We start from the raw sequence: 19159 nt of genomic DNA, 5'->3' as shown, positions 1-19159 counted from the left end.
AAAACATCATAATTAAAATGTCAAGGGCTCAAGACAAAGAGAGAATCTTAAAAACAGCAAGAGAAAAGCAATTAATTACCTACAAGGGAATACCCATATAACTGTCAGCTGATTTCTTAACTAGAAACTATGCAGGCCAGAAGGGAGTGGCAAGAAATATTCAAAGTGATGAATAGCAAGGACCTACAACCAAGATTACTCTATCCAGCAAAGCTATCATGTAAAACAGAAGGTCAGATAGAGCGCTTCACAGACAGGAAAAAGCTAAAGGAGTTCATTACTACCAAACCAGTAGTATATGAAATGCTGAAGGGTATTCTGTAAGAAGAGGAAGAAAAAGAAAAAGGTCAAAAAGATGAACAACAAAATGGCAACAAATACATACCTATTAACAATTACAATTGAATCTTAAAATAAATGAATAAGAAATCTAATGAACAGAATAAACTGGTGAATAAAATAGAATCAGAGGCATGAAAATGAAACCGACTGACGATTCTCAGAGGAAAGGGGGTGTGGGGGCGGGAAGAGATTAAACATCTTTTATGCATATATGCATTACCTGTGGACACAGACAATAGAGTGGCAAAGGCCTGGGACGGGGCTGGAACCGAGTGGAGGGGGCAATGGGAGAAAAAAAGAGGGATATCTATAATAATCTCAACAACAATAATTTTTTTTAAAAGTAGTAGTGTAGGGAAAGGAAAATTTTAAAGGAGGGCGTGTTCAGCAGTCATGCTAGGGAGGTCAGTAATATATGGACTGAAAAAGACTTGGTTGTATGATAGTATTGACAACATTTGTAACAGGATAAAAAAGGTGAAGACAGAAGCCACAGTGGATTCGTTGATAAGTGAATGGGAGGTGAGGATGTTATGATAGTCAGTGTAGACCAGGGGTGGGCAAACTTTTTGACTCGAGGGCCACAATGGGTTCTTAAACTGGACCGGAGGGCCGGAACAAAAGCATGGGTGGAGTGTTTGTGTGAACTAATATAAATTCAAAGTAAACATCATTACATAAAAGGGTACGGTCTTTTTTATTATTATTTCAATAGTTTTATTCATTTCAAACATTTTAACAAGAACGTAAACACTAATTATTATAATTTGAAACTTCAAAAAATGGAGGAATCATAGCACAATAACTAACATACCTTATATTGAAGATGGCAAAGGCAAAATAAAATTGCCTAACAAAGGAAAGGTACAAAAGCCTTTCAAATTAAACTTAAATATAATAAAATAATTTAAAACTAAAACAAATAGAAAAGAACAAAATGTGTAAACAGTAAATTAAACATTTTCTTTAGTGCAACTTCCAAATTATGCCCGGGACATAGATGTAGATGGCAGTGTAGACTGGGTTGAAAGGTTTTTGGTCTTTAAAACATCAACTTCAGTGGGAACAGTGTTGTTGGTCTCCTTTTTTAGCTAATGCATCAAAGTCTGGAGTTAGTTTTGTTTTGGCTATTCTCAGGATAGACCTGAGGTGTTCGTCAGTTAAGCTGGATCTGTGAGGGGCTTTGTTGATGTTCATGACGCTAAATGTCTGCTCACAAACATAGGTTGACCCAAACAGCACCAGTATCTTCTGTGCCATCCTCCGGATGTTTGGAAAAGTGGCTTCATTAAGTGAAGCATAAAAGTCTCTTAGTTCAAGAAAGCTGCATTTCTCCTTTAGGACAAAGTCAGAGTGAAGATCGATGAGTTCCAGTTGCACCTCTTCTGGTGCTGTTTCAGGGTTTTGTGACAAAGGACAGGCCACCAGTTGAAGTGACTGGTCAATTTTTTCAACATCAGAAAACCGACGACAGAATTCTGCATGCAGGTCATCCAGTGATTTGCTGTATTTCTTCACGTTTTGGATGGTCTCCTTCTGTGTGGCTAGTGTGGCAAAATGAGTGAAGACTTTGTCTGAAATTTGTCTGGAAAAGAAAATCAGCTTCGATTTAAAGGCTTTCACATTAGTGTACATGTCATGTACATACTGATCTTTTCCCTGTAGCTTCACATTTAGCTCATTCAAATGTGAAAATATATCTACAGCAAATGCAAAGTCACACAGCCAATTCTTGTCACTCAGCTCAGTAAATTCGTCAGACTTCCCCTTTAATTTCAAAAATGCACCAATCTCTTCTTTGAGCTCCCACACTCGTTGGAAAACTTTGTCCAAACTCAATCAGCGGACACGAGAGGGTAAAGTAAGTCGTGGTAATCCGCATCAGTTTCCTCCAGAAACTTAATAAACTGACGGTGCCAAAGTCCCTTTGCTCGAATGAAATTAACAAGCTTTACAACTGGATTAACAACATGATTAAGTTGTAATATAGACTTGCACAATGATTCCTGGTGAATAATACAGTGAAGAAAAATAACATCTTGGTTAGGGTTCTCCTCTTTCACTTTATCCTGAATTCTTTCTAGCAGTCCAACATTTTTTCCAGTTAAATTTGGAGATCCATCTGTCGTGACATTAGCAAGTTTACTCCATGGTAGCTTCATTTTCTCGATGACAGTAGACACCCAGTCATACAAGTCCTCTCCCCGTGTTTTTCCTTTCAGTGGCTCCATGGCTAAAAACTCCTCCGTAATTTCAAAATTGTCACTAATCCCTCGGATAAAAATTAAGAGCTGAGCAGTGTCCTTTACGTCATTACTTTCATCCTATGCTAGTGAATAAAACTTAAAGAACTCTGCCTTACTATTTAACTTGCTGGCCAAGTCTTCATCAATCAGTTCCACTCGATGAGTCACTGTCCTGCGCGATAAGCTGAGTTTTTCAAACTTGCCTTTTCTCTCTGGACACAAGAAACCTGCTGTCTCTATCATACATTCTTTCAAAAACTCGCCTTCAGAGAGAGGTTTGCTAGCTTTTGCTAATTTGAATGATAGCATAAAACTTGCTTTGGTAGTTGTCTCTTGAATTGCAGTTTGTCCGTGAAAGACATTTTGCTGAGCCTGTAATCTAGCCATCAACCTCTGTGCAGTAGCCTCCCGTTCTTGAGGTGACTGCTTGCTAGCATAGTTGCCATGCTTTGTGGCAAAGTGACGGCTGAGATTGTACTCTTTGAAGACTGCAAGTGTTTCCTGGCATATCAGACATACCGGCATTGATCGGGCTTCGGTGAAAAAATATTTTGTTGTCCACTCCCTCTTAAACACTCGGCATTCACTGTCCACTTTCCTTTTCTTTGGTCCACTCATGTTTAATACTGGGCTAAAACCAACAGTACTGTTCTCTTATTAAATTCTTTACTAAAATAAGACAGTAAAGTATAAAAACAAGTGATTAAATTTGCTCTACTATAACATTTTTGGTCTTCTAAAAAATATATATATAACAAAATCATCTGAAAAAGTTCAGACATGGGACAGAGGCACACCCTGACCATGGAGAACAACCCCTTTCCTTCATAGGAAACCTGTGTATCTTTCACACAGGCCCTTTGTTTATGTTAACACACAAAGCTGCACATTGCTGTGTCTTCCAGACACACTTGTATGGGAGGTGCTAGGGCAGTGCAAAACATGGGTAACCAGTAGTTACCACTAGCACTTCCGTTACTGGCAAAAAACAGCCGCAGTGCACATAGTGTGAAAGAGCCCATTATCAATGTCAGATTGCATCCACTGGACTCTATAAAAACAACCAAGTGCCACTTTTAAATGCCCATTGCAACAGTTTTTCTTATTAAAAGCTGGAAATGGCAGGATATTATATATATACCCCTACTGTGACAGCCTGGCAGAGCATTACAAAGAAGAAAACTCAGCATCTGGTGATGTCCATAAGTACAAGACTTCAGGCTGTCATTACCAGGAAAGGGTTTCATCCAAGTATTAGATATGAACATTTGATTTTCAGTTTTTCATTTGTCCAATTACTTCTGAAACCCTGAAATTAAGCGATTTTGTAATAAAATCTTTAGTTCATCACATTTCTATACAATCTTTTTGTTCAACCCACTGAATGAGGGTTCGTTCACACTAGCCGTGCTGCCGTTGCAGTGTGGTGCAGTACTGCAATGCAGCGCAGCTAGGGTTAATGCAGGGTACACAGGTTTCCATCATGTTTGCGTTGATGCTAATGTGCAGTGGTGCATGTTAACACAAATGCCCTGTAGCACGCATTTTTACAGCTGAAAGTCTTCGTTGTTTTATTAACAAGTCATTGTGATGTCCAGAATGTGGGAACAGGAAAAAATTGTGTTTGAGTAGAGCTCTTAATCTTACCTCAGAAAGGCTCTGATACTGTGCTCTCCAGGGGCGTGTCTCCCTACATCACCACGATAAGGTGTCTACGCATTCCCAGGGTGATGTCGGGAGACGCGTCCGCGGGCATTCCAAGGAGCCTCTGGAAGATTGAGAGGTAGTTCCTTCTACTGAATGGGTGGATATAAATCCACCCACTCAGAAGAAGGAGCTGCGGCCGTGTTTCCGACGCTGCCATGTTAACACTGCTGCTGGTGAAGGAGTGGAGGGGAGAGCAAGAGAACCCTCCGCTCTTTCGGCTCCGCGGGCCGGATGGAACAGCCGAACGGGCCGGATCCGGCCCGCGGGCCGTAGTTTGCCCACGGCTGGTGTAGACACTGCTTTTAACAAGGTTTTGTGTGTGTGGGGGGGGGGGGGGGGGAGGGGGGGTTAATCAGGGAAAACAATGAGGGGCTATTTCGTTCTGATTTTTTTAGAAATGTGTATATATTCCAGTGTTTATGTACTACTCAAAATAAAATGAAATAAAGGAAATTACTGAGCTTAGGTTCCAGAGGAAGCAGCAGAGCATGGGATTCAGAGCATAGATGCTAGGGTTAGCCTTGAGTTGGAAGGACACCTGATTCTCTTTGCACAGAAAAGGACTCAAGTTTGTTGGGGGAAAGCAAGTTGGAGATTTCTTCTCCAGTAGCATCTAATTTTCTCCAGATAATGAAGGGAGAAGTGGTGAAATAGGAAGCCAAAGGAATGCTGAAGATTTTAAGTAGTTACTGAGAGAATAAGTAAATAAGGGATACACAGACTTCTGGCTAGCGCTGAGAAACCAGTTGAGATAGGGCATTGAATTTGTAGTGCACTAATCTTTAAAGTTGGGCAGTTTTCTCTAGTCTATGTGAACAGCTCTCTAAGAAAGTGTAGCAAGAATAAAACTGAATAACAAATAATTAAAGGTTTTGCAATGGAGTAGTTGAAGTGAGGAATCATGTGCAGTCTGAATGGAAGGGTATGAAGACAGGGAGCTAGTAAACTGGGGGAAAATTCAGAATAGGCCAACAATAGGAAATAATGAGTTTCCAGTTTGACCAGTAAGTATAGTTAGACAGTATCCTGTTAAAGAGTTTTAAGATATCGGGTAGAACAGGTTATAACAAATTCTAAGAAGTTAACTACAGTTGAATGCAAATGTGAGTCTTTGAATTGAGTAGCCAAAGGACAATAAGGTACAGATAAATTATCCATATGGACATTGTCACCAGGATGATGTTAAGATTGGAGACACTGTGAGCCAAATGCCAAGTGAATGTGAGGAAGCAAACATGACATTGGTCTCATCTATTGAATATTTTTTGCAAAGTAATAAATTCATTAAAAAAATTTTTGTTTCTTAGTACAAAGTGATTGTCCCCAAAATTGGAAACATACTTGATCTTTGCACAGCATTGTCGGCTTTATCAGGAGTACCTGCAGATAAGGTAAGATGGTTCTGGGTTAGAAGAATGTAAGTTGGAGTTTATTTTTGCAGTGTTGTAAAACCAGCTCAATAGAAATTTATTTTTTTTTAGATGATAGTTACTGATATATACAATCATAGATTTCACAGAATATTCACAATGGATGAAAATCTTAGTAGTATTATGGAGCGGGATGATATTTATGTGTAAGTATAAAATTCATTTTGAAAAATATCACGAGAAAATATTCAAAAGAATAACAAAAGTTTTCAGAATTTATTTTCAGCTTTGTCTTTATAGGTTTGAAATTAACATCAATAGGACAGAAGATACAGAGCATGTGATTATTCCTGTTTGCCTACGAGAAAAGTTTAGACACTCAAGTTATACCCACCATACTGGTTCTTCACTTTTTGGTCAGCCTTTTCTTATGGCTGTACCACGAAACAATACTGAAGATAAACTCTATAATCTCCTACTTTTGAGAATGTGGTAAGTGTCAGATAATTCTGCATTAGGAAGATAAAATATAAAATAGCTAGAGAAAGTAAAGGTGCATAGTACATTAGATAAGTCTGTATTATCTCTAGTTTGTTTAGATAGTAGCAATTTAAAAATCAAAGTATAATCTAATCCAGTTTCTTGATCATGTAAAACATTAGTGAGTTAATTTCACACCCAGGAAGCATGAATCCTTTTAGCCATTTTCACCAAATGTTAATAGTTGGAAGAAAATAATAAAAATGTATCATGCATATACACTCTAAAATCATAACAGTGTCAGATGTTTTATCTCTTTATACACACTGCTACTTCAAGAACTCATACAAATAAACAATTTTATTTAAAAGGATAAACTTTCATGGTTGGTAGTATTGTAAGGCAAACGCTCTTTGTCTTCTTGAAACCTTGAATTGAATTTTAAAGTAATCAAGAATGTCATTTGATCCCTTTCTTTTGTTCTTTATCACTGACATATTTAGTATTCTTACTTATTTTAATTACTGTAGTCTCATAACCCATACATAAAGATCATGTTACACACCTATAAATTATCTTAGCAATAACATATATATTTAACCTGAGAATTTTTAAGTGGAGAAATTATTTACCACACACTTTTTACATATAAAAATATGTTAAAACTCAAGAAGAACAAATCAACTTTTTATGAAGACAACCAAAACAAATGATTAGTCAGTTCCACATAAGGAACTTTATCTTGAGTTGAATTTATCCTTGAATCTAGCAAATGACCAGTTATTGCCTTTAAAAGTTTTATTTTATTGAAAGAATAGAAAACTTTAAGTTTTTACCTTTATAGCACTGAACTTGTTTGATTTCTGATTTTATTTAAGCCGATATGTCAAAATATCTACTGAAACTGAAGACACTGAAGGATCCCTACATTGCTGTAAGGACCAAAATATTAATGGGAATGGCCCAAATGGCATACATGAAGAAGGCTCACCAAGTAAGACTTGCCTACTAAATTGTGAAAACTCTTCACTTGGATTTTTGCCTCAGAAAAGTCAAGAGGATGGGGATTAAGGAACTAAAAGATATCAGCAAGCTTAGGAAACGTAATGTTAGTATTAATAATTTTTAAATGCAACATTGAGTTTACTTAAAGATTTCTAATATCTAAAATTAGGTGAAATGGAAACAGATGAGCCAGATGATGAATCAAGCCAAGATCAAGAACTTCCCTCTGAGAATGAAAATAGTCAGTCTGAAGATTCAGTTGGAGGAGATAATGATTCTGAAAATGGATTATGTACCGAAGAAACTTGCAAAGGTCAACTCACGGGACACAAAAAACGATTGTTTACATTCCAGTTTAACAACTTAGGCAATACTGATACCAACTACATCAAAGACGATACCAGGCATATAAGATTTGATGATAGGCAGCTTAGGCTAGATGGTAAGTATTTGTGAAAAATGGCTTGAACGCTAAACTTTAGCAAAAAGCATGTTATTTTTTTAGATGGAAACTATAAAATTCAACACATTAATTTTAGTACTTACCTATCTAAAATCTTAAGTTAAAAGCCTTAATTTCTAAGTATCCTATATAATAAAATCCTAATATGCAAATAGGCCTCAGAGGGAGGTGATGGCAGGCAGGGTGTGTGGGTGGGGCCAAGCCACCAGCCAAAGCAGGTGCCAGCTAGGGCCCCCCCACAATCGCCCTGCCGGTCGCCCCACAGATTGGCCCTGATCGCCGGCCAGGCCTAGGGACCCTACCCTATATATGGGGAACAGTCTCTTAGATTTCAAAATTAAAACCTGGCAAGGCTACACTAACACTGAAAAAACGGATATTACAACAATGACATGCATGGACTCAGGCTTGCACATTTTGTGGTCAGCCCTGATTCTGACACTTAATACTGTGTGACAAAGCCTATTACTTAACTTCTCTCTGCTTCAGTTTTTCCACCTGTAAGATGGGGAAAATGGCACTACCTCCTCAGAAGGATCATGTTAGGTACTACTTTTTATAATCAGGGCAAAAAAATGTAGCTGCTATACAACAGCAAGATGTCTGTCACCTGTATGAAAAGTATGGTCACTGGTGCGTGCAGCACCCAGATTGCAAGAGGGATGTCCGAGGTCGCAGGCTGGGCTGAAGGCCACCCCCCATCCTACTCAAATTTCGTGCACCAGGCTTCTAGTACTAAAATAAATGTTAATGTTTATTAAATAGAGGTTGGACTTATGCTTAAGTTTTGTTTTGGGTTTTTAATTCCTAAAATACTATAATGGTTTAGAAACAATGATTTGCCCTGATCACCTAATACAGTGGTTGGCAAACTCATTAGTCAGCAGAGCCAAATATCAACAGTACAACGATTGAAATTTCTTTTGAGAGCCAAATTTTTTAAACTTACACTGTATAGGTAGGTACATTGTTATTAACTTAGTTAGGGTACTCCTAAGGCTTAGGAAGAGACACACTCAAGGGGCCAAAGAGCCGCATGTGGTTCGCGAGCCGCAGTTTGCCGACCACGGACCTAATCAAAGTAAAAGAGATTGTTATATGTTTATTCTCACATATGTCTTAACATTAAAATACACTGATCTTAACACTAAGGCATATTAAATTTTAAAGAAAAATATGTTTTCCACCTTAGAAAGATCTTTTCTTGCTTTGGATTGGGATCCTGATTTGAAAAAAAGATATTTTGATGAAAATGCTGCTGAGGTAAGTCATCACTCTTTTTTTATATTTTCCGTCTTCATCACACTGTTTTGTTGCATTCTTTTGCTTCTACCAAATGTATTTATTTTGCCAGTAAAAAATTGGTTGGTTATGTACTAGAAAATATTTGTTTTAAACATGCTTTCTGTTTATACTTTTTAGTTGTTTTTAAGTGTCTATATAGAACTTATTTAGAAGTGTGGTGTAAATCTTAGCTGAAATAAGCTTTATGATTCTTTTGAGGAAGTTTGCGAGTTTTTCATTACTATTCATAGTAACATGGTATCACTAAAATGAGTTTTGTCTCATTTGTTCTCTTAACTCAAGAAATACTTCTCTTTAGGATTTTGAAAAACATGAAAGTGTGGAATATAAACCGCCTAAAAAACCCTTTGTGAAATTAAAAGATTGTATTGAGCTTTTTACAACAAAAGAAAAGCTAGGTGCTGAAGATCCCTGGTAAGAAACAAAGTTAAATAGTTGTTTCTAATTTTTTTTAAGGTTTATATGGAGGTATGTGGTCCATCAAGTTAGAAAGGTGATAGCTAAATTCCCTTTGATATTTTAAATAATAAGCATTTATTTATATATTTTATTAAGAGGGATGAAAATGTCTTTAAAAGTATTAAAATGTTAAGCTTTAATTCCACTATTATATTTTTCATAATAATTACTTTTTCTTGAGAATTTTTAGCAGTGCTGCCATTTTGAGAGAAACTGTTTTAGGAAAATTGTAATATGTTTTGTGGTATTATTAATTTAATTAGAGCCCAGAAATTTTGAGATTTTTCTAATACCTGCATCTCGGCAGAATTAGCATACTGAAATGTAAATAATCTAGCCTTCGTCATTTATTTGAATATTTATTTACAAATTCATAATAGTTAAACTATTTGGAATATGTATTGAATATAAAAATAATGGGAATTCCTATTAAATCTATTTGGTGTATATTAGGCATACAATAACTGCTCACTAAAATAATGTAGAACTTTTCAAACTTTTTAAATACACATTGTTTTAATTGCCTCTATCAAGCTTTAAGTGTTTCCCTTCATTTTAGGTATTGCCCAAATTGTAAAGAACATCAGCAAGCCACAAAGAAATTGGATTTATGGTCCCTGCCTCCAGTACTTGTGGTACATCTCAAGCGATTTTCCTATAGTCGATACATGAGAGACAAGTTGGATACCTTAGTTGATTTTCCTATCATGTAAGTTTTAATTATGCTTCATAAACATCAGACAGCTCTAACTTTTTTTAGTCATCAGGTAGCATTGGACACAGTCTCAGGTTTTGAGTGTATTTTTGAGTAGTTCTAACAGTTCATAACGATCAATAACAATCTTTATTCCTACTTTAGAGATTTTTTTGAAGAACAAAAAGAAAATATACTTAAAAAGAATAAAACTCATTCTGTATTAACATTGTTATGGATTTGTTGTCCCTGTTTATAAATCTAAGATACTCATGTGACCTTGGGTGGTTTTATTTTTTCTTAGGAATCAATCATCAGTTTTTCCTAAATATCCTTTTTTTTTAAAGATTAAAGTAATATATAAAAACAATAATAAAATTGTTTAGAAAGATAACACAGTAGTGATATTGTGTCACCACCTTCAGTTTTTCTTTTTCTTTTTTTAATATATTTTATTGATTTTCTACAGAGAGAAAGAGAGAGAGATTGAGAGTCAGAAACATCAATGAGAGAGAAACATTGATCAGCTGCCTCCTGCACACCCCCCACTGGGGATGTGCCCGCAACCAAGGTACATGCCCTTGACCAGAATCGAACCTGGGACCCTTCAGTCCGCAGGCCGACGCTCTATCCACTGAGCCAAACTGGTTAGGACTCCTTCAGTTTTCTTATTGCATTGTCCAGAGTATGATATCATATTCGTAGAAAGGTATGAAGTGGTCTGGAGATGTAGCATCTTTGTATTCCTCTCTTTTTAAGCTTTCACTGAATATAATTGAGAATTCAGAAGGACAAAAAGGGAATATTGTATCTCATTCATGTAGTCCAGGAAGGACTTTATGGAACAAAATTATGCAACAAGAACTTCATACTTTCCAATTTTGCTAAAGAACATTGATAGTATTTTTATACATTTCATGATATTTCTGCACCAAATTTACTTGCTATAGTTAATAACTAGACAAATGCTTAAGGCAGGTATATAAAGGTGATTGGAAGGAAATAAATGATATAGTATTAAAAACATTCTGTGGATTGCTTATTCTAATTGGTGATTATAAATTTAAAATGTTGCCCTAGCTGATGTGGTTCAGTTGGTTGGAGCATCATCCCATACACTGAAAGGTCTCAGGTTTGATTCCTTGTCAAGGCACATACCCAGTTTGCAGGTTCAAACACAGTCAGGGTGCACGGGAAGCAACCAATCAATGTTTCTCACATCGATGTTTTTCTCTTTCTCTCTCTCTCCCTCTCACCATCTTTCCCTCTCTCCTTCTCTCCCTCCCCCTCTCATCTCTCCCTCCCTCCCTCCTTCCCCTTCTCTCTTCCTCTTTCTCAAAAATCAATGGATACGTATTCTCGGGTGACGATTAAAAATAATAACAATAAATAAAATTGAAAATGTTTTGCAATTATGGAACCAAAAAATGGTAATTTTCTGTTTTACAAAATTATGAGCCATCAGAGTTTAAAGAATATGACATTTTGACTATATAAGTACAAGGATAACCAGAAGTAATGATAATCTCTAGAACCTATTAGAGAAAGTAGTTCAGAATCATTATTGTTTTTCAGTGAGGCAAGTACAAAAAGTGTAACCAGAAGTAATGGTAAGCTATAACATGGTCATGTTCCAGTTTCATGAGAGGCAGATTATAAACAGCTGATTACATGTCACAGAATGTTGACCATTTGGGATATACAGATAGATTGTCAGAATCAGGAAATTTAGAAAAAATATTGGGGGTTAGATATATTTAAATTATTATAATATTTCCAAGAAAGTTGTTTTTCGTTATCCCTTTATTTTTCTTTAAATAATTCATTTCTTAAAATGACTTTAAAAATACAAAAACAAAAAGGACCTAGATGTTAGGTAAATAGTGATGAATACTTTTCCATGTGCCGAAAATTAAATGTATTAGCATCAAAACATTAATCTGAATAACAACAATCACTGGATAATTTTTAAATTCTCAACCCCTAAGAAAATTTTTGACAAAACATTCAAATCTCAGGAGTATATACATGATTTGCTTTATAGAGTTATTTGTCTCTTAGTAATTTCTTTAGAGATATTAATGTCAAACAACACTGATAGAGGGGAATAGAATTCATTACATGTAGGTAGAACATAAGACTAATTTGATCTGTCTTTAAAACAGTGACTTGGATATGTCGGAATTCCTAATTAATCCAAATGCAGGTCCTTGCCGCTATAATTTGATTGCTGTTTCCAACCACTATGGAGGGATGGGAGGAGGACACTGTAAGTTGACAGTTTACTTTTCTGCTAAAATCATGATGTTTGATAACTCCAGACTTTTTTCCTTAAGATATTTATTATTCCTTAAGGGGAAAATATGAGGTGTGTCTTACATGTAGTAGTTGTTCAATAAATATTGATTAATGAACAAATCTGCTTTTGAATGTTTTCAAAAAGGCATAGAGGATTGAATTATTCATACTCAGTTCATACTTGTCTATTCAGGGCTACTGTCCTTCTCCGTTCTCCTTCCCTTTCCCTTCTAATGTGTTTAATGTATGTGTTCTTATAGATCATGCATCATTGTTAAATTACATGATTGGTACTGTGCTATAAATCTCATCTTTTTCTCTTACCATAAGAAATGTCCATGTAGTCCATTGCTTCTAAACACTCATAACTTACAGGTACCATATTTTATCTCTACTTATTTCATGATGGATATCCAAATTGCCTTTAACATTCTACCACCGTAAGACTGATAAACATTATTGTTTATGTTCCCCTTTGTGAGAATTTTTTTGAGCTACATACCCAGAAGTGAGATTGTTGGGTCATAAGTGTTCAGGTACTTCCAGATGGTTCTCCAGGATGGTTATACCAGTCTACACACTTTAGTTGATAGATTTTTCATTGAACCATCTTTGCATTCCTGGAAAATCCAACTTATCTTTTAGTATTTTTTATATACCCTGTTGGATTTGGTTAACTAATTTTATTTAGGATTGTTAAATTTAATTTGTGCTAACCGCTACACTGTGGAACTGCACGCTGTAACAATTAATGTGTAAATGAAATGTCTACTCTAATAAAACAGGCTGGGATACTTTATCTGTTTCCTGAAGCAGCTAGCATTGTATAGGAATTAAGTATTCATGAAGTGTAGTAGAATTAACCTGTAAAAATTATCTTACCTGGGCTTTACAGCCTTAAACTTTTTATTTATGTCATGCTTTGTAAAGTCTATTCAGTTTTCTTTTTTCCAAAATGTGCACATTGTGGCATTTTCTATTTTTCAAAAAATATATCTATGTTTTCCAATTTATTTGAGAAGAATTGTTTATAATACTCTTATGCTATTTTTTCCTTTGTCTTTTTTCTCTTTTTTTAATTGGTCTTCTTAAGTCTGTCTTATTACTCTGTCCAAAGAATTAGCTTTACATTTTATTAAATTTTCCTATCTATTACATGTATGTGTTCTATCTTATTGATTTCTTCTCTTCCCTTTGGTATATTTTTCTTCTTGTTACTTTGGGTTTGCTCTGTTGTTCTTTCCCAGCTTTTTGAGTTGAATGCTTTTGACTTTCCAACCCCCCCCCCCCCCCACTTCCTCACCCTCATCCCAAGTTGAAGGCTATAATAAAAGTTCTAAATTTTCCTTTACTGCTTTTATCTGTATCCCATCAAGTTTGGAATGTCATATTTTCAGCTATATACTTTTCTAAATACATGGTTTTTATAAAACTCTTCTTTTATTCTGAATTTTATTTTGTTACAGGCACTGTCTGTATTAATCCATAGGAGGGTTTATTCAGGCTTCCATGTGGCTTAATAAATGGTCTGTTCCTTAATGTTTGTGTGCTTGAAAAATAGGTATTTTCCTATTCAAACATAGAGTTCACTAATAATTTCTGCTTACCAAATGTATTCAAATTATTACTATTTCTGGTCATTTTTTATATTTATTCTTTTTTTGAGAGGAATTTGTCAGGACTTCTACTGATATTGTTTTACATTATTAATTGTATTTATGTTTATAATGGGTAGCTCTTCTTTCTCTTTTGTTTCTTTTACCAGGATTTGATGTTCTTTTATTTTTCTCAGAATTATAAATGTTAATCTAGCTTTCTTTTAATAACATTTAATTTGCAAACTCTGTATGCCTTTTTATAGGATTTGTCTCTCTTATAAACCATATTGTTAGATTTTTGTCTTTTTATTCAGCCTAACAATGTTTCTCTTCATTTCTGAGGGTAGCAGTTGTGAGTTCATATTGACAAATATATGGCCCACAATAGGCTCCACTCAGAAGAACAATGCATTTGTTTTGTGATGGGTAGAATTATTTAGAAGTCGTGGCCTATAAAGTGTCACTTTTTAGAAGCTATGACAGCAGATAACTGTTTTCAGGACATTTTGCAACTTTGTTTCCTCAGTTATTAAGTAGTTTATACAAAACATGGGATGGGAAAGGGGGCAATTTTTTTTAACTTCAAGATGAAGCAAAACTTTAAAACTTGTGCAAATTAATCACTTTTTACCTTTCTCTTGCTTTGTACTTTTATTAAAGAATGAAAATTATTATAGTGTGAAAACCACTATAAATTAGTGGGCTAGTATTGTTAGAAAATTTTGTCATAGAAAATTTAAATTATAGGTAGAGTTTCAAACTTTGGAGTCAGAGGCAGACCTGGCTTTGAATCCTAACTCTGCTACCTAACAGCTACACTGTTGGGCAAGATGCCTCACTTTCTCCATCTCTGAAATTGGAAGGATAATAATGACACTTTCTTTATGAATAATGCACAGAAAGTGCATACCACTGTGCCTGGTACATGATAAATGTTAATTACCATTTGTTGTCATTAGTATTGTTACTCTGTGAATTAAAAAAATAATAACAAATCTAAAATAAATAAATAACAAATCTGTTCTGTTTGTCCCTGAGATGAAAAAAAGTTACAAATTCATCTTATGAAAAGTATCATAGGCATGTAGATTTTAGGAAATTATTCTAAAAACTTTTAATCAATGAAATCAGTTGAATGTATAACAGGCCTTATATAGATGATTATCATATAATTTTAATAGGTGTTCCTCACACATATGATTTTAAGGTTTTAATGGAAACCATAAATTATTTCAGTTATAGAGGTGGTTATATTTTTTCATTAGATACTGCTTTTGCAAAAAATAAAGATGATGGAAAATGGTACTACTTTGATGACAGTAGTGTCTCAACTGCATCTGAAGACCAGATTGTGGTAAGTATGTCTTTTATTTTCTGAAAATCAAGAAAACCACTGTTTTAAAAAGGGACCATAGTATACTGTAGTCTGTCTTCTAGCAATTCTAATAGCTAAGATAAACTTGCTCTGATTTAAAGAAATGTAAAATTGTCCCCTAAGTGAAAATTTGTTTTTTAAATTTGCCCACTAACAAATTTAAAAGTACAAATTGCAACGTGAAAATTTTCCTGGTAGTTTTCAACATGAAAATTGGAGTTTTCTAAGGAAAATAATAACTTCTTTTTATAATAAAAATTTTTCTCTAGAAAATAGGCTCAGACATTTCTAGACTACTTAAAGTCAGAATATTAAAGTAGAAAAAGAAGTCCTTTAAGGGCCTTACTATACATATGATTTTAAAAGTAAAGTCTTATCCTTTATGACAGTTAAACTCAAAATTACATAATTAGGTAAAAGAAATCATATATATATATTTTTTAATTAACCCTTTGTATTGTTACTTTAATATTTTCTAAATAGCAGAAAAATTAGGAAGCTACATCTAGTCACACTTGCATCAGTTTATCAGTTACAGCCAGAGCCAAAATATTGGCATTTGTTTTGCTTCCCATCAGAGCAGATTTTTATTATAAGATATTGATTGACAAAAAGATGACTTGTATATTCTAAGAAGAAAGTTAAGATTTGCTTGATAAAAGCTTATATTTCTATGAATTTTGCCTTTCTATAAGTTTTATTTATTGATCATATTATAAATATTAAGAATTATAAAGATTAAGAAATATAGTATTTACTCATGTGATATTTTCTATACAGAAGTTTTCTGTTGATGTGTAAAGTGCTGACTGCTTTACCATTTTTCTAAGTTTAAATTATATATTCCTGAGGGCAGAGACTAGCATTTGTTCTAGTTTATAATACTTTAAAATTCTTCAACCTAAATTGTTCAACTTTGTAAATTAATAAACTTCTAGGCCCATTTATTTGACATGGTTTTGACCTGTCATTGGATGAACAGGTGAAACATAATTTTGAGTTGTTTCCCTACAAATGTTTTATTCTTTATGTATATGTAATATATGTATATACATATAAATTTTGTACTGTTGCTTATCTCCTTATAGCTATAACAGAGAACAGACTTGAACTCTAATATTTTTTAAAATGTGTATAGGCCTAAATTGACTACACTTCCGGTTCATATTTAGACTTCTAATGTCAAGTCATATCTCTCACTTTTCAATCCTGAAATAGTTACATCCTTTTTCAAAGTCTTTTTGACAACACTGCTCTAATCTTGCCTTCAAATAAATATCTTGTTTATATATAATATATGAATTAGATGTTTCCTTGCATCTTAATAATGGTTCTTCATTTAGTCAACAAGTACTTGAGTCTATATTTAAAACTATTGTAAGCTAGGTTAAAAGACAAATATCATTTCAAGAGGTTTACAATCTAAAGATGACAGATAAGCAAATTAACGATTATATATGATAAGTGCTATTAAATATTTTGGCTACATTGAAAGGAGGCAGCTGTCTTATGTGATTTGGGGTTAAAGGAGACAGGACCACTGCAGGGAAGTTTTCATAAAGTAGTGTTTAACCTAAGTCTGCAAGTACAAATAAGAGTAAATTAGACAAAAGAAACAAAATATTCTATGCAAAAAGAACAGTACCTACAAAAGTAAGGAAGCATGACAGAGCATGACATTTAGGGAAACAGCAAATAATTTAGTATTACTGAAAGAAAGATTCTTGTTAAGAATATGGGGCAGAAATTAGCTAAATTTGGGACTCGGATTAAGACAAGTGACTTTCTTCTTTATTTAGATATTTTTTTTTTTTAAAAGGCTGTGAGAAGCATTGGGTGATTGTTAAGTAATAGGACATTATTAAATTTGCATCTTAACATCTGAGAACACTATAGAAGATAGATTGAAGGGCACTGAGAAAAGCAGAAAGGCCATGTTCTGCCACCAGCAGAAGGGAGGCTGTCATGTAATTTAAGCAATAAAAGCTTCTAAATCTACTATATTGTCCACCTGAAACTAATATAATATTGTACTAGAGGCCCGGTGCACAAAAATTTGTGCACTCAGGGGGGAGGGGGGTCCCTCAGGCCGGCCTGTGCCCTCTCGCAGTCTGGGACCCCTCGGGAGATAACCTGCTGGCTTAGGCCTGCTCCCGGGTGGCAGAGGGCAGGCCCAATCCCTAGGTGCAGCCCCTGGTCGGGCTCAGAGCAGGGCCGATTGGGGAGTTGGGGTGCCTTCCCCTGTTATGCACAGAGCAGGGCAGATTGGGAGGTTGCAATGGCACCCTCAGTCACACTCAGGGTAGGGCTGATTGGGGGGTTAGGGCACCGCCCCCTGTCACACTCAAGGCAGGGTCGATGGGGAGGTTGTAGCACCACCCCCTGTCACGCACAGAGCAGGGCCCATCAGGGGGGTTGGGGCTCCGTACCCTGTCATGCACAAAGCAGGACCAATCAGGGGGTTGGGACGCTGCCCCCTGTCACGCACAGAGCAGGGCCCATACGGGGGTTGGGGCTCCGTACCTGTCATGCACAGAGCAGGGCCGATCAGGGGGTTGAGGAGCTCCCCCCATCACTCACAGAGTAGGGCCGATAGGGGAGTTGGGTCACCGCCCCCTGTCACACTCAGGGCAGGGTGGATCAGGGGGTTGGGGCGCCGCCCTCTATCACCCACAGAGCAGGGCCGATCAGGTGGTTGGGGTCCCGCCACTCTCACACTCGGGGCAGGGCCGGGGGGGAGGTTATGGCTCTACCCCGTCACACACAGAGCAGGGCCCGTGGGGGGGGGGGGGGGTTGGGCGGTGGGGCGCCGCACCCTGTCACACACAGAGCCGCAGGGCGATCAGGGGGTTGGGGAGCTCCCCCCTATCAGGCACAGAGCAGGGCTGATCAGGGGGTTGGGGTGCCTTCCCCTGTCACGAACAGAGCAGTGTGGATAGGGAGGTTGTGGCCCCGCTCCCTGTCACACACAGAGCCGCAGGGCAATCAGGGGGTTTGGGGCTGCACCCTGTCACGCTGATCCCGGTGCCGGAAGGCCTCTCGGCTCCGCTGATCCTAGTGCTGGGAGTCATATTACCCTTTTACTATATAGGATAGAGGCCTGGTGCACGGGTGGGGGCCGGCTGGTTTGCCCTGAAGGGTGTCCTGGATCAGGGTGGGGTTCCCCACTGGGGTGCCTGGCCAGCCTGGATGAAGGGATGATGGCTGTTTGCAGCTGGTCACACACCCTTCAGGGTGGGGGTCCCTACTGGGGTGCCTGGCCAGTCTGGGTGAGGGGCAGAGGGCTGTTTTCAGGCTGGGACTGAAGCTCCCAACTTCTCCTTTTTTCTTTTTCTTTTTTATTCTGGGCCATCTTTAGCTCTGGCTCCAGCTCTGAGGCTTCTGATGCTGAAAGAAGGTATCTGGTTTGTTTCGGTTCTATGATCGAAACACTGTATAACTCTAGCTCTAAGATCCCGGCCTCGCTGAAAGCAGGTTTCTGGGGTTTTGTTTAGCTTTTATATTCGTTACAATGTTTCTTAAACTGCAGGCTCAGAGGCCGGCAAAGCAGGCGGGAAGCGTTGGTTTCCTCCATCACTGAAGCAAGGAATCCTCATGTTAGTTTCAGGCTGCCTGGCTGCTGGCCGCCATCTTGGCTGGCAGTTAATTTGCATATCTCACTGATTAGTCAATGGGAAGGGTAGCGGTCGTACGCCAATTACCATGTTTCTCTTTTATTAGATAGGATGTCAACTTTAGTGGTAGTAAGTGTATAGACAAGGGGAGAATGGATTTATGAGATTTACTAGATAGAATTACAAGAACTTAAGATTAAGTT

At 36.7% G+C, this 19159-nt stretch overlaps 1 protein-coding gene across 3 annotated transcripts in view; it reads left to right on the top strand.

The window, feature by feature from the left end:
- The window catches only part of USP15 (ubiquitin specific peptidase 15), a 127472-nt gene that overhangs the window by 105071 nt on the left and 3242 nt on the right, over positions 1 to 19159 (top strand). For 2 of the 3 annotated variants that reach the window (XM_081082312.1, XM_081082313.1), the window contains 10 exons: positions 5603 to 5686; positions 5777 to 5871; positions 5966 to 6157; positions 7024 to 7139; positions 7320 to 7592; positions 8806 to 8876; positions 9217 to 9332; positions 9937 to 10086; positions 12237 to 12340; positions 15233 to 15321. In XM_081082312.1, coding sequence (XP_080938438.1) covers positions 5603 to 5686; positions 5777 to 5871; positions 5966 to 6157; positions 7024 to 7139; positions 7320 to 7592; positions 8806 to 8876; positions 9217 to 9332; positions 9937 to 10086; positions 12237 to 12340; positions 15233 to 15321 — 1290 coding nt within the window. Of the gene's footprint in view, positions 1 to 5602; positions 5687 to 5776; positions 5872 to 5965; positions 6158 to 7023; positions 7140 to 7319; positions 7593 to 8805; positions 8877 to 9216; positions 9333 to 9936; positions 10087 to 12236; positions 12341 to 15232; positions 15322 to 19159 lie in introns of those variants that run through there. The other variant, XR_013995479.1, reaches the window with a different exon arrangement.

Source organism: Myotis nattereri (assembly GCF_964212035.1).
Source record: "Myotis nattereri genome assembly, chromosome: 2".
Taxonomy (NCBI): domain Eukaryota; kingdom Metazoa; phylum Chordata; class Mammalia; order Chiroptera; family Vespertilionidae; genus Myotis; species Myotis nattereri.
This window is presented reverse-complemented; position numbering and strand designations above follow the sequence as displayed.